At 41.8% G+C, this 12,165-nt stretch overlaps 1 protein-coding gene across 7 annotated transcripts in view; it reads left to right on the top strand.

Moving 5' to 3' along the window:
- Window positions 1-12,165, top strand: part of CYFIP2 (cytoplasmic FMR1 interacting protein 2) — a 130,535-nt gene that overhangs the window by 57,967 nt on the left and 60,403 nt on the right. For all 7 annotated transcript variants that reach the window (XM_045503644.1, XM_045503618.1, XM_045503635.1 and 4 more), the window contains 3 exons: window positions 3,335-3,411; window positions 6,812-6,920; window positions 9,070-9,189. In XM_045503644.1, coding sequence (XP_045359600.1) covers window positions 3,335-3,411; window positions 6,812-6,920; window positions 9,070-9,189 — 306 coding nt within the window. The remainder of the gene's footprint in view (window positions 1-3,334; window positions 3,412-6,811; window positions 6,921-9,069; window positions 9,190-12,165) is intronic.

The raw sequence follows: 12,165 nt of genomic DNA, 5'->3' as shown, positions 1-12,165 counted from the left end.
TTGAGACAGAGAGAGATAGAGCATGAGCGGGGGGAGGGTCAGAGAGAGGGAGACACAGAATCTGAAACAGGCTCCAGGATCTGAGCAGTCAGCACAGAGCCCGACGCGGGGCTCAAACTCACATACCGCGAGATCGTGACCTGAGCCGAGGTCGGCCGCTCAACCGACTGAGCCACCCAGGCGCCCCGTGACTTTTTTTTTTTAATTGCAGGACAGTTGACACCCAATGTACCCAATGTGACATTAGTTTCAGGTGTACAACACAGTGATTCTAAAACTCGACATGTTATGTTATGTTTACCACAAGCGTAGCTACTGTCTGTCACTATGCAACACTATTATAATCTCATTCACCGTATGGAGATTGATCTTTACAAACATCATGACCATCGAAAAGGACCCAGACCAGGATGATGGTCTTTCTTTTTCAAATATATTAAGGGATGGCAGATGATAGTAATGCATGGGTAAAATCAATTTTCTGTTGGGTCTGGTCTGGTTGGGTTATTTGGCTAATAATAATAACAGCAGCAATACCACCTATCAATTATTATATATCTGCCTTTTGCCAAGGGCAGGGATAAGCACTGTAGAGAGAGACTTATCAAATAAACTTTGTAGCAATTTAAAGAAGTGTGTGCTACTATCTATTTTACAAATAATAAATCTTAGACTTACAGTGGTCAGTTATTACATCAAGGTCACACAGCTTACAGAGTCACTTTCTAGTACTAGTAGGACTGAAGTAACCATCCTCTCAACCATTAAAGCTGTTTATTAGAGAGTCATTCAATAGCTTTATTTCTGTACTGGTCAGGATAAGCTAGGTTATGCGCCAGTAACAAATAATCACAAATTCTTAGTACCTTGAAACCAAAGGTTTATTTCTCCATTATGGATTGATTGGGGGCTATGCTCCATGTGGTCTTCGAGCTGGGACCCACCTGGAACATTCACTAATTGCCATGCCAGGAGGAAGTGTTACTGTTACTCAAAGCTTCCACCAGGAAGTGACACATGTCATTGGTCAAAGCAAGTCACATGACTGCACGTCCTTTTCAAAGAGGAGCGAGGAGGTACAGTCCTGCCCCGTGCAAGGACCAGGAGCCTGAGGGCAATGGCAGTGATGGTTACTGAAATGTAGTTTTGCCTTCTGGAAATGGGAATGATAGTCTGTGCTGTGCTTAACTGCATGGGGCTATATAAACACAGAATGGGCCAACTAGGGAAAAATGTCATAGAAACATAAGACATTCTTCTTTATAAAGGAAGGACATGACTGTTTTAGGATTAGCATCACCACTAACTTAGTTTGAAAGTTTACGTATTTCAGAGAAAATCTAGTAGAGATGCTTCTTGCTTTCTCAACCCTCCGATGTCTATGGGAGTTGAAAACCTTAATGGACCCCAACACAGGTCTGTTCTCCTGAGTACGAACTTGGGAAGAAAGATTCCTGGAGACAAGTTAACTGGTTGTACCTTGGCTTTGACAACTCCATCTTCTGACAGATCTTATATACTTGTGTTCTCCGACAGGTTGAAAACAGAACAAACCTAGAGTGTCATGTGGCCAAGTGAGATTTTTTTTTAATATTTATTTATTTATTTATTTATTTATTTATTTATTTATTTATTTAGAGAGCATGCACTCACGAGCAGAGGAGGGGCAGAGAGAGAGAGGGAGAGAGAGAATCCAAAGCAGGCTCTACACCGTCAGCACAGAGGCGGACGCAGGGTTCAATCCCATGACCTGAGCAGAAATCAAGAGTCGGATGCTTAACTGACTGAGCCACCCAGGCGCCCCAGAGATTTTTAAAATAAATGTAGAAAAAAGCACACAGCCAGGCCCTGGGTAACATTTGAGGGCCTAGGGCCAAAGTGCAAATTGAGACCCCAGCTTGTAGCCTGCCACCTTTCTGTTCCCATCCCCAAGCTCTGTTCTGCCCTATACAGGGCCTTATGTGCATGTGTACAGATATCCAAGCTTTGTCTGCCATCGCTGCCCTCAAACTGCGGCTCTCTTGGCTAACCCACGGCCCTAGGGGTGCACACACCCGAGGTGCGGTCCACCCTCAGGGATGATACCAGGGAAAACACCAAACAGGCCTGAAAGGGGCTTGGGCTTTGGGAGCAAAGATACTCAAGGCTGGTTCTAGAAGGGGAGCATAGGGTATGAGTGGGGGACACCTTGACCCTGCAGGTTCTTCAACCGTTGGAACATCCCCTGGAGACCTTTGAAGTGCAGAGTCTGGGGCAGAGGCCTTGGTTACCTGCAAATGAGGACAGAGCTGCACCCAACTCTGTGGTTTATGTTCAGAATAGCATCTGGGGTGTAAGATAAAACCTGAAAGCTCTTCGGATAAAGAATTAACTGTAAGGAGCTGAGAATTTGGGGAGAGAAGAATGGATGAGAAGTCACGTAAATACACTCTGTTCCCTTTGAAGTCACATGGCGCTCTGCCCCCACCGCAGCCCCAGCTCAGTAAAGTCCCACCTGTGGCTGTTTCTGGCCATCACTGGAGGGTTTGGTTTTGATCCCATGTCTGACATGAACGCCTCACCTGAGCTCACAGTCTGCCACCTATGTGACAAGACACTGAAATGGCAAGATGACCCCATATTCATTAAGAGCCAAAGGTTTTTTTTTTTAACTTTTTTTTTTAACATTTATTTATTTTTGAGACAGATAGAGACAGAGCATGAGCAGGGGAGGGGCAGAGAGAGAGGGAGACACAGAATCTGAAGTAGGCTCCAGGCTCCGAGCTGTCACCCCTGAGCCCGATGTGGGGCTCGAACTCACGGACTGCGAGATCATGACCTGAGCCGAAGTTGGATGTCCAACCGACTGAGCCACCCAGGCGCCCCAAGATCCAAAGGTTTTTAAGCAAAGTTTGCAAAAAAAAAAATAGATTTTTCAGTTTCCAGTGACCATCAACTTCTTCATTTGTCAAGCAAGGTAAAATAAAGTGAAAGGAAAAGACAAGAAAGTCTAGCAGAAAAAAGAATGGGTTGGCTGATACGAGTAATTGCAGGGGATATGAAGATCTGTCTTGCATTGCCTCTGGGCAGGCCACCTCCAAACAGCAAGGAGGGGACCAGAGGCAGGGGCAGTTCTTCCAGAGCTTTTTGGACTTTGCCTTCTCTGTGCCTAGCTAAAAACCTTGAGAGGAAGGGCCAAACTTCTTAACTGAATCACAAAATCTTCTTTCGTTGCTGTTCAAAGTCTCTTGCTCCGCAACATGCACTGCCACCCAAGCACCCCCTTTCAGTCGTCTAAGCTTCTATGATAAAGCCAGACAGACACCACTGACATTTCCTGCTTCCCTTTCACCAGGTGAACCTGTGCTTTGATCAGTTTGTCTACAAGCTGGCGGACCAGATCTTTGCTTACTACAAAGCCATGGCTGGCAGGTAGGAGAGTCCCAGGGCCGTGAGCAACAAGCTTTCTTAGACTGCCACCTGTGAGACATAGTTTCCTGTTGTAAAAAAACCTCTCTTCTTCTTTAGCACCTAAGGAAATTGGAGCGATCCTGTGGGCCTGGACTGGATGCTAAAATACGGAGAAAGGAAAATAGGCAGATTTGGTGCTGCACCTCATGGAGCTTACAGTCTAGTGGGGGGTAACAGACATTAATAAAAACTGATGAAAGCACAGTGACAAGGGAGGTTACATGCTCCCTGTGAAGGAAAAGTTCATGGGAATTTACGGATCTGTGACAGTTAAACCTGAACTAGTCTTTGGGGTGAGGAACTGGAAAGGCTATCCTGAGAAAGTAACATTTGAGTTCTTATCTGAAATTGGTAGGCATTAATTAAAAGTGAAGGATGGGAGAGGAAATTGCAGGCAAAGGAACTGTTTGTGCAAAGTCCCTGTGGCAGAAATATCATATTGACAGCACACTTACTCCATAGGGCAGTTGAGACAATTAATGTGAATTAGTACATGTAAAGGCCTCATTCACACACCACAAGAAGAGGCAGGTTGCATGATGAAACTGAAGAGGTAGGCAGGGCTCAGGTGATGGGGCTTGTAGGCATTTACCTAGGAGGAATAGAATATCACGGGATGGTTTCAAAAGTATGACAGAGACCTCAGTTTTTACTTTTAAAAATTTGCCCTATTAAAAACATAAAAATGTGGAGAATGGATTGGTGGTGAGCAAGTAATGGGTATATAAATATAGGTCAGATAGGAGACCAGTGAGGAAGTTGTGGTAAGATACATGTCAAGTGTTCGAGGCTTGTTGGTGTTGATTGGCGGTGTGTGTTGATTTAGACGCCCGTGAATTCCTGGGTTGCAGGAACCCGTAACAGAACTGGTCAAGAAAAACCTCAAAATAGGTGTCTCTCTTCTTATTGGAAATCCAAGTCTATAAACCAGTAATATCAAGAATAGTTACTTAACCAACAGAAATTATTTTTCTTTCTATGCAAGGAATTTGCGTCATTTTGCTTTTGATGGCTAGAGTTGCTCTGACATATTTCAAAGAGAAGCTGATGTACAGAGCACACAAGTTCCTATTAACAGAGAATGCACATCCAATGAAGGGAGCAGCTCTTAATGATGGAAAATACTTTCTGGGAAAGCACACCAAACACATAGTCTTTCACAAAGTAATCACTTAGCACGTGTCTGGGTTGAATGAGAAGTGGTTAGAACAGTGAGTAGGGCTTCCAGTGTCTCTAAAATAATTCTCATTTCAAATATGCTGTGTACACAAACCCAGACTTGTCAAACCCTGATCCTCTGTATATTTAGTTTATAAAACATTCTTATCTAAAATACTTCCCTTAGGGGCGCTGGGTGGCGCAGTCGGTTAAGCGTCCGACTTCAGCCAGGTCACGATCTCGCGGTCCGTGAGTTCAAGCCCCGCGTCAGGCTCTGGGCTGATGGCTCAGAGCCTGGAGCCTGTTTCCGATTCTGTGTTTCCCTCTCTCTCTGCCCCTCCCCCGTTCATGCTCTGTCTCTCTCTGTCCCAAAAATAAATAAACGTTGAAAAAAAAATTTAATAAAATAAAATAAAATAAAATAAAATAAAATACTTCCCTTAATCTATACTACTTACTCCCTACAAGGTGAATGTTTTCCAAAAATATGGGTGGCGGGGGGAGACTGAGAGGTTGGGAGAGTCCAAGAAAGCACAGGAAGGAAAGAATGATCTAAATCAGTGCTGTCCATTAGAAATGTAGTGCAACCACAAATGTGAGCCGCACATGTAATTTTAAATTTTTTAGTAGCCATATTTTAAAAAGGAAAAATAAACAGGTGAAATTAATTTAAAAAGTGTTTTTAATGTTTATTTATTTTTGAGAGACAGAGACAGAGCACGAGCAGGGGAGGGGCAGAGAGGCAGACACAGAGTCTGAAGAAGGTTCCAGGCTCTGAGCTGTCAGCACAGAACCCGATGCAGGCCTCGAACCCACAAACCGTGATCATGACCTGAGCCCCTGAGCTGAGCCCTTGGCCTGAGTCAAGGCTTAACCGACAGAGCCACCCAGGCACCCCTAATTTTAATAATATATTTTCTATCATCCAATGTATCTAAAACACAATTTCAACATGAAATCAATATAAAAACATTTTTTAATGTTTTTTATGTATGTTTGGGAGAGAGAGCAAGCACACGGTATGGGGGGGTGGAGCAGGGGGCGACAGAGGATCCGAAGTGGGCTCTGTGCTGACAGCAGAGCCCGATGCAAGGCTTGAACTCACAAACCGAGATTTCGTGACCTTTTCGTGGCCGGAGTCGGACGCTTAACCGACTGAACCGCCCAGGCACCCCGATACAAAAATTGTTAAAGAGATAGTTTTCGTTGTTTTTTTTTTCCTAAGCCTTCAAAGTCTAGTGTGTGTTTTACACTTCCAGCACATCTCGCCACATTGCAGGTGCTCTGTGGGCTCCTGTAGCTGGTGGCTGCTCTCCATGCTGGACAGTGTACATTTAAATTATGTCACTTTCCTACCTAAAGCCTTTCAATGGCTGCCACTGACATCTAGAAAATACCTAGCTTTTTTACTGCAGCTGATGTAGTCCCACGTGATCTGGCCCCTAGATTAACTTTGTAAATTCCTTTTTTGCCCATTGGTCTCCAGCATGCCTGCCCTTTATCCATACAGACCAGTTTTTTTTTTTTTTTTTCAATGCCAGAAACACTCTTCCCCCAGATCTTTCCATTTTTAGCATTTAGGTGTCCATCCAGCAAAATTGCTTTAGAGACGCTGTCTTTGACCTCCGACTACCAAATGATACTGTGTTGTTATTTTCAGAGCACAATTACTCTGCATTTCTGTACCTCAGTGTGAAAGATAATAATAGCACATCTAACTCATAAGGTTGTCATGAAATTTAAAATGCCTGTGTACATGCATGTGTGTGCCTGAGAAGTAGTAAATACTATGCGGTATTTTCTCTTGCATGAAATTATTTAACTTCTCCATTTATTTATTTAGTTGTCAGTGTCTTTACCAGAAGTAAGCTCCGTGAGGACAGGAACTTTGTATCCCCAGTACAAGAATGTTCCCTGGGATATGGCAAGCATGCACTCAGTTCCTTTTTTGGTAAATGAATAAAAGAGGGAGGTGACTCAACTTCTGTGTTGCTTGTCTTTAACCTGGAAGTTCTGCTTTATGTTGAGCTTTTGTGGCTAAAAAGAAATCCGAACTTTGCTCTAAAGCAGAAAATAGTTTTATTTGAAATACATAAAATAACGCTTCATGAGTAGATCCTACGGTCTGAAACAGATGTGGCTGGGTGATTGGAAATCACTCACCATCATGTTTACTGGCCTTATTCAACTTTTATCCCTTCAGTGTCCTGTTGGATAAACGTTTTAGGGCCGAGTGTAAGAATTATGGAGTCATCATTCCATACCCGCCGTCCAACCGCTACGAAACGCTGCTGAAACAGAGACATGTCCAGGTATGGTGTAGAAAGCCGGAGCAGAGGTGGGACAGGTTAGAGAGTAGCTATGAAGTTAGTGGGGAGATCAGAGATCAGGACTAAACACTCTCCACCCTGCGTACTGCCCATGTGGGTTTCTGACCGTGGTGGGCATAGCACAGCCACAGAATCGTACAAATAACGAAGAGGCATTGGCATCGCGTGGTTCAAGTTCTAGGCTTCTCATTCTGCCCCTAGGACACTTCTGTGGCGTAGTAGCCAACAGAGTCTTAGTCTTCTTGTCATAAGCTGTGGCTCACTTCTTTCCATCAGGACTGCCGCTCAGAAATGGGCAAATGCTGGTCTAAGGGAAGGCAGGCTATTTCATGCTTGAAATAAATTGTGTCAGCCAAACCCATGCTAGAAATCACAGTTTGGTCTTGTGAGGTTGGTTTCTGTTAACATTTGACTGCAAATGTAGAGGAAATGCTGCCAGGAGCTCAGAAACATCTCCCTGCTTTAAAATGTTAACATGAGCCAGGCAGGCAAAATACAAGATGCTCCAGCCACCCAACTCCTAAGCCCTGCTGTCAGCCAAGCAGCGGTGAAACGGCCTCTAGGCCATGACCTTTGTGTGCTTGGTACGTGGGCCACGGTGTTTGTGGAGTAGACCCAGGTGAAGGGCCATGGCTGAGAAGTACCCCTGGTGGGGAGGAAAGGGTTACCCTGGAAACCCTGGACATTTTCACTGCTCTGAGAAATCAAAGCAAAACAGAATTATGAGAGAAAAAAGAACGAGCTTCACTTCTGTCAACAGCAGGAGCTCAATGCTTTTCCTTCAACCTCTCAGGAAATTACAGCTATTAGTTACTGATGCAGTCAGAATTAGCCACAGGACATTAAATACTGAGGGCTTTTATGTGCACATGATGGCTGTAAGGGGTCTTAGTTGGTAGAAAATCTCCCAAAAGGGAAATCAAAAAAAATAAAATAGTTAAGAATTAAATTTTAAAAAGTTAAGAATAATCCTTGGGCACCTAGTAAAGTGCAGTGCACACAGCAGGCACTCAGTAATTGTTTATTGCTGTTCGCATAGCATCTGCAGTAATCCCCGTGTGTGTGCCCTGATGGAAATTATCCTAAGTTCTGTTTTCCATGCTGTAATCAGCCCTTCATTCTCATGCTTCTACACTCATCCCCATAAGGGCACGCAGGACAGACGCAGGAAGAACCTCAGGGCTAAATGTAGGAGGCCAGCATTGCATGGGATGCCAGAGCCTGTCCTGAGCCTTTTCCTACAGTATGAATGAATCACATTTTCGCTCCACTGTTTATATTTCAAATTGACAGGAAAGTTGAAAGAATAACACCATGAACATATATATATACTCTGTAGGCAGATCCATGATTATTAATGTTGTACCACATTTGCTTCACTTTCTCTTATATACTTATTTTTTCTCTCTCACAAATACAGTAAAAGAAATAAAATGGTTAAGAATAATCCTTAGGCACCTACCAAAGTGAAATATATGAATATACGTGTTTGTGTATATACATATGTATGTGTGTGTATATACATATACTTTATATATATATATATATATGTATATACACACACACACATACACACACACATACAGATATAAAAAGTGCAGATAAATAGTATATAAATATGTGAGTAGTGTATGATATGTATACTATAAATACGGTGTATATATAGTAAGTAGTATATAAATAGTAAATAAATACATAATCTATAAATAGGAAATAAGTATATATAATATATAAATATATAGTATATATAATTTATAAAAATATATATTTATATATAACATTAATATATATATGTTTAAATATACATGACCATTCAGCAAAACTGCTTTAGAGAGGCTTTCTCTGACTTCCTTTAAATATGTGTACTCTTCTTAGCCATTCGAGAGAGTGATGACACTTCACTCATGAATACCTCAGCATGTATCTCCAAAGAATGAAGACATTGTCTCATAATCAAAATAGAATTATCATACTCGGGAAATTTGACAATACTCTTTTTTGCATAGAGTCCCCATTTGTCCTAGTAATGTCCTTTATGCTTTCAATCCAATTTTCTATCAGTGTGTTGCATTTAGTGGTCATGTGCCTGTGAGAACCTTAAGTAACTTTTCTCTCTGTCTCTTCCATGCAGTTGTTGGGTAGATCAATTGACTTAAACAGACTCATTACTCAGCGTATCTCTGCTGCCATGTATAAATCCTTGGACCAGGCCATCAGCCGTTTTGAGAGTGAGGACCTGACTTCCATCGTGGTAAGGGACAGGGGGCCCATGGGAGTTCTGGTCTGGGATTCCTTAGACATGAAGCCTAGCTACAAGTGTTGTTAACCTAGTACTGAGCTAGTTAAAGAGAAGCAGTGAGTCTCTTTCCCAAATGAATAGAGCAAGAAATGAATGAGAGTCACCTTACCCTCCTGATTGCCTTGAGATCTCTGAGATGACCAACGCTGGGGCACAGCTGCTTTTCCTTTGGGCTTCTACAGAATCAAGAAAGTAGGGGGGTGGTTCTGAGAGCTAGGGAAGGTTGCACAACAGTGAGGGTATCATGGGTGTGCAGTAGTATAGGTCCCAGAAGGGCTCTGTGCTTGGTTTTTTAATGCTCTGCTGTTGCCATCTTGAAATTCTTAATAATTTTTTTAACAAGGGTCCCACTTTTCCATTTTGCACTGGGACCTGCATACTATGTAGTTGGTCCTGATGCACAAGCATGGGACAGGCCTACTTTCTTCTATTAAACAGTAATTTGAGCTACTCTCTGCTGACTCTTCTTCTCCAGGAATTAGAATAAACTTGATTGACCAGTCCTGAAGTGAATCAAAGGAGGACTTTAATGCTTTCAAAAGCAGATGAGTGGAAGGAATGAGAGAAATAAAAAATCACCATCAAAGCACCATGGTGACAATTGTTGTGAGCAAAATCCAGCAAAGAATGCTGAAATTAGTAGGCAGAGCTTTGAGAAGAATATTTTATGATTCCTCTTATTATGAGGTCCCTAGAGTAGTAAAATTCATAGAGACAGAAAGTGGGATTTTTATTACTGGGAACTAGGAAATTGGTGTTTAATGGGTACAGAGTTTTGGTTGAGGAAAATTAGTTCTGGAGACAGATGGTGGTGAGGGTTGCAAAATAATGTGAATGTACTTAATGCCACAGAGCTATACACTTAAAAACGTTAAAGTGGGGGCACCTGGGTGGCTCAGTCCATTTGGCATCTGACTCTTAGTCTCTGCCCAGGTCATAATCTCACAGGTTCATGAGTTCAAGCCCTGTGTCAGGCTCTACACTGGCAGTGTGGAACCTGCTTGGGATTCTGTCTCTCCCTCTGCCCCTCCACCTGCATTCTATCTCTCAAAATAAGTAAATAAACATTTTTTAAAAATGCTTAAGATGGTAAGTTTTATATGTTTTACTATAATTTTAAAAATTACTTGAAAATTAAAAAAACAAAGAAGCAGGATTCTTGCACACATTATCTTCTTCAAGATATTTATTAACTCCAAACGGAAGAATAATAACTGTACACTGGGGAAACTTGGCAGATACCATCTTAACCAAGCATCAGAGATTAACATCACCAGTATTAACAGATATTCATGTATTCCCCGTTATGTATTCTTCTGTGGTATTCTTGCCAAAATGCACGTTCTCAACCTAATCATGAGAAAATATCAGATAAATTCCAATCAAATAGCATTTAAAAAAAAAAGCAGACAATACTTTTCAAAAGCATCCAGATCATACAAGACTGAGATTAGAAAATGTTAGTGATTGAAAAAGACTAAGGAGATATGACAATTAAATGCAATGTGAGATTCTGAATTGAATCCTAGAACAAACAAAAGGACCCTCGTGAAGAATCTGATGAAATCTGAATAAGGGGTGTCATTTAGTTAATAGAATTGGACCAATGTTTATTTCCTACTTTTGATAATTATATTATGATTAGGTAAGATGTTAACATAAGGAAATTGGGTCAAGGATACACAGGAGCTCTGCTTTTCCACAACTTTCCTGAAAGTCTAAAATTATTTCAAAATAAAAAAGTTTGCTTTCTTAGGTGGACAAAGTGGTAAAAAAAACAAAAAAACAAAAACAAACAAAAAAACCATTAACAACAACAACAAAACTAGGTGACTAGGAATGAGGGTCTAGAGTCAGAAAGACCTAGCTAGGGTCCCAGTCCTGGCCCTGCCACATACTAGCTGGGCAGTCTTGGCGAGTTACTTCACTTCTACCAGCCTGTTTCCCCATCTCATTATGGAGGAATATTAGAATTCACAGTATAGCATTTTTATAAGGATGACTCTTTACAGCCTGGAAGAGCTTTGCATAGTACTTTGCACTTAATAAATTATAACTTCTATAAAAAAAAGAAGAAGAGAGGAGCATAGAAATTTGGGGCTAACAATGAAACATTCTCAGAGTGAATTTTCAGTAGCATTTCTTAAGAGGACTTGCCCCTTAAATGCTCACCTAAGTCCTGGGTCAGTTACTTTAAGAGATTATAATATAGCATATGTTCTTCTGGGAGATCTATCTTAAGAAATGGATTTTATGAAAGAAAGAAAGAAAGAAAGAAAGAAAGAAAGAAAGAAAGAAAGAAAGAAAGAAAGAAAGAAGAAAAGAAAGAAAGAAAGAAAGAGAAAGAAAGAAAGAAGGAAAGAAAGAAAAGAAAACAAAAGAAAAGAAAGCAAAGGGAGGGAGGGAGAAAGAGAAAGAAAGGGAAGGAAGGAAGGAAGGAAGGAAGGAAGGAAGGAAGGAAGGAAGGAAGGAAGGAAGGAAGGAAGGAAGGAAGAAGGAAGGAGGAGATTATTCTTTGTTTATGCCAAAATGTTAGCAGTGATTATCTCCAAGCGGTGGGATTTTTGTTTTCATCTTTGTTGTTTATCTGTATCTTCTTGTTGTCCAGTAATGAGTGAGCCTATCTCATGGAAAATCTGTTTTGGGGTGTTGGTGGGTGTCCATGGCCTCTTCCCACTCCTTGAAAGGCACTGAATGTTCTTTTAGCTGGGAACAAAATCAAAACAAGCAGTGAAAGCTGGTGTTTATCAGGTGAGGGCAGCCCCCAGGAGAGTAGCCACTTCCTGTGAAGCCCAGGAAGAGGAGACCCCAGGGATCCTCTCTCCTGTGGGGTCGGGAGGCCCTCATTGGCCTTGGCTCAGAAGCTTCTGCCTCTTCTGAGAAACAAACTGAGGAATGTGCTCCCTTCAGCCCTTCCCTCCACCTTAG

This window comes from Leopardus geoffroyi, chromosome A1, assembly GCF_018350155.1.
Source record: "Leopardus geoffroyi isolate Oge1 chromosome A1, O.geoffroyi_Oge1_pat1.0, whole genome shotgun sequence".
Classification (NCBI taxonomy): Eukaryota; Metazoa; Chordata; class Mammalia; order Carnivora; family Felidae; genus Leopardus; species Leopardus geoffroyi.
The sequence above is the reverse complement of the archived record's forward strand: the minus strand, read 5'-3'. Positions and strand labels throughout refer to the sequence as shown.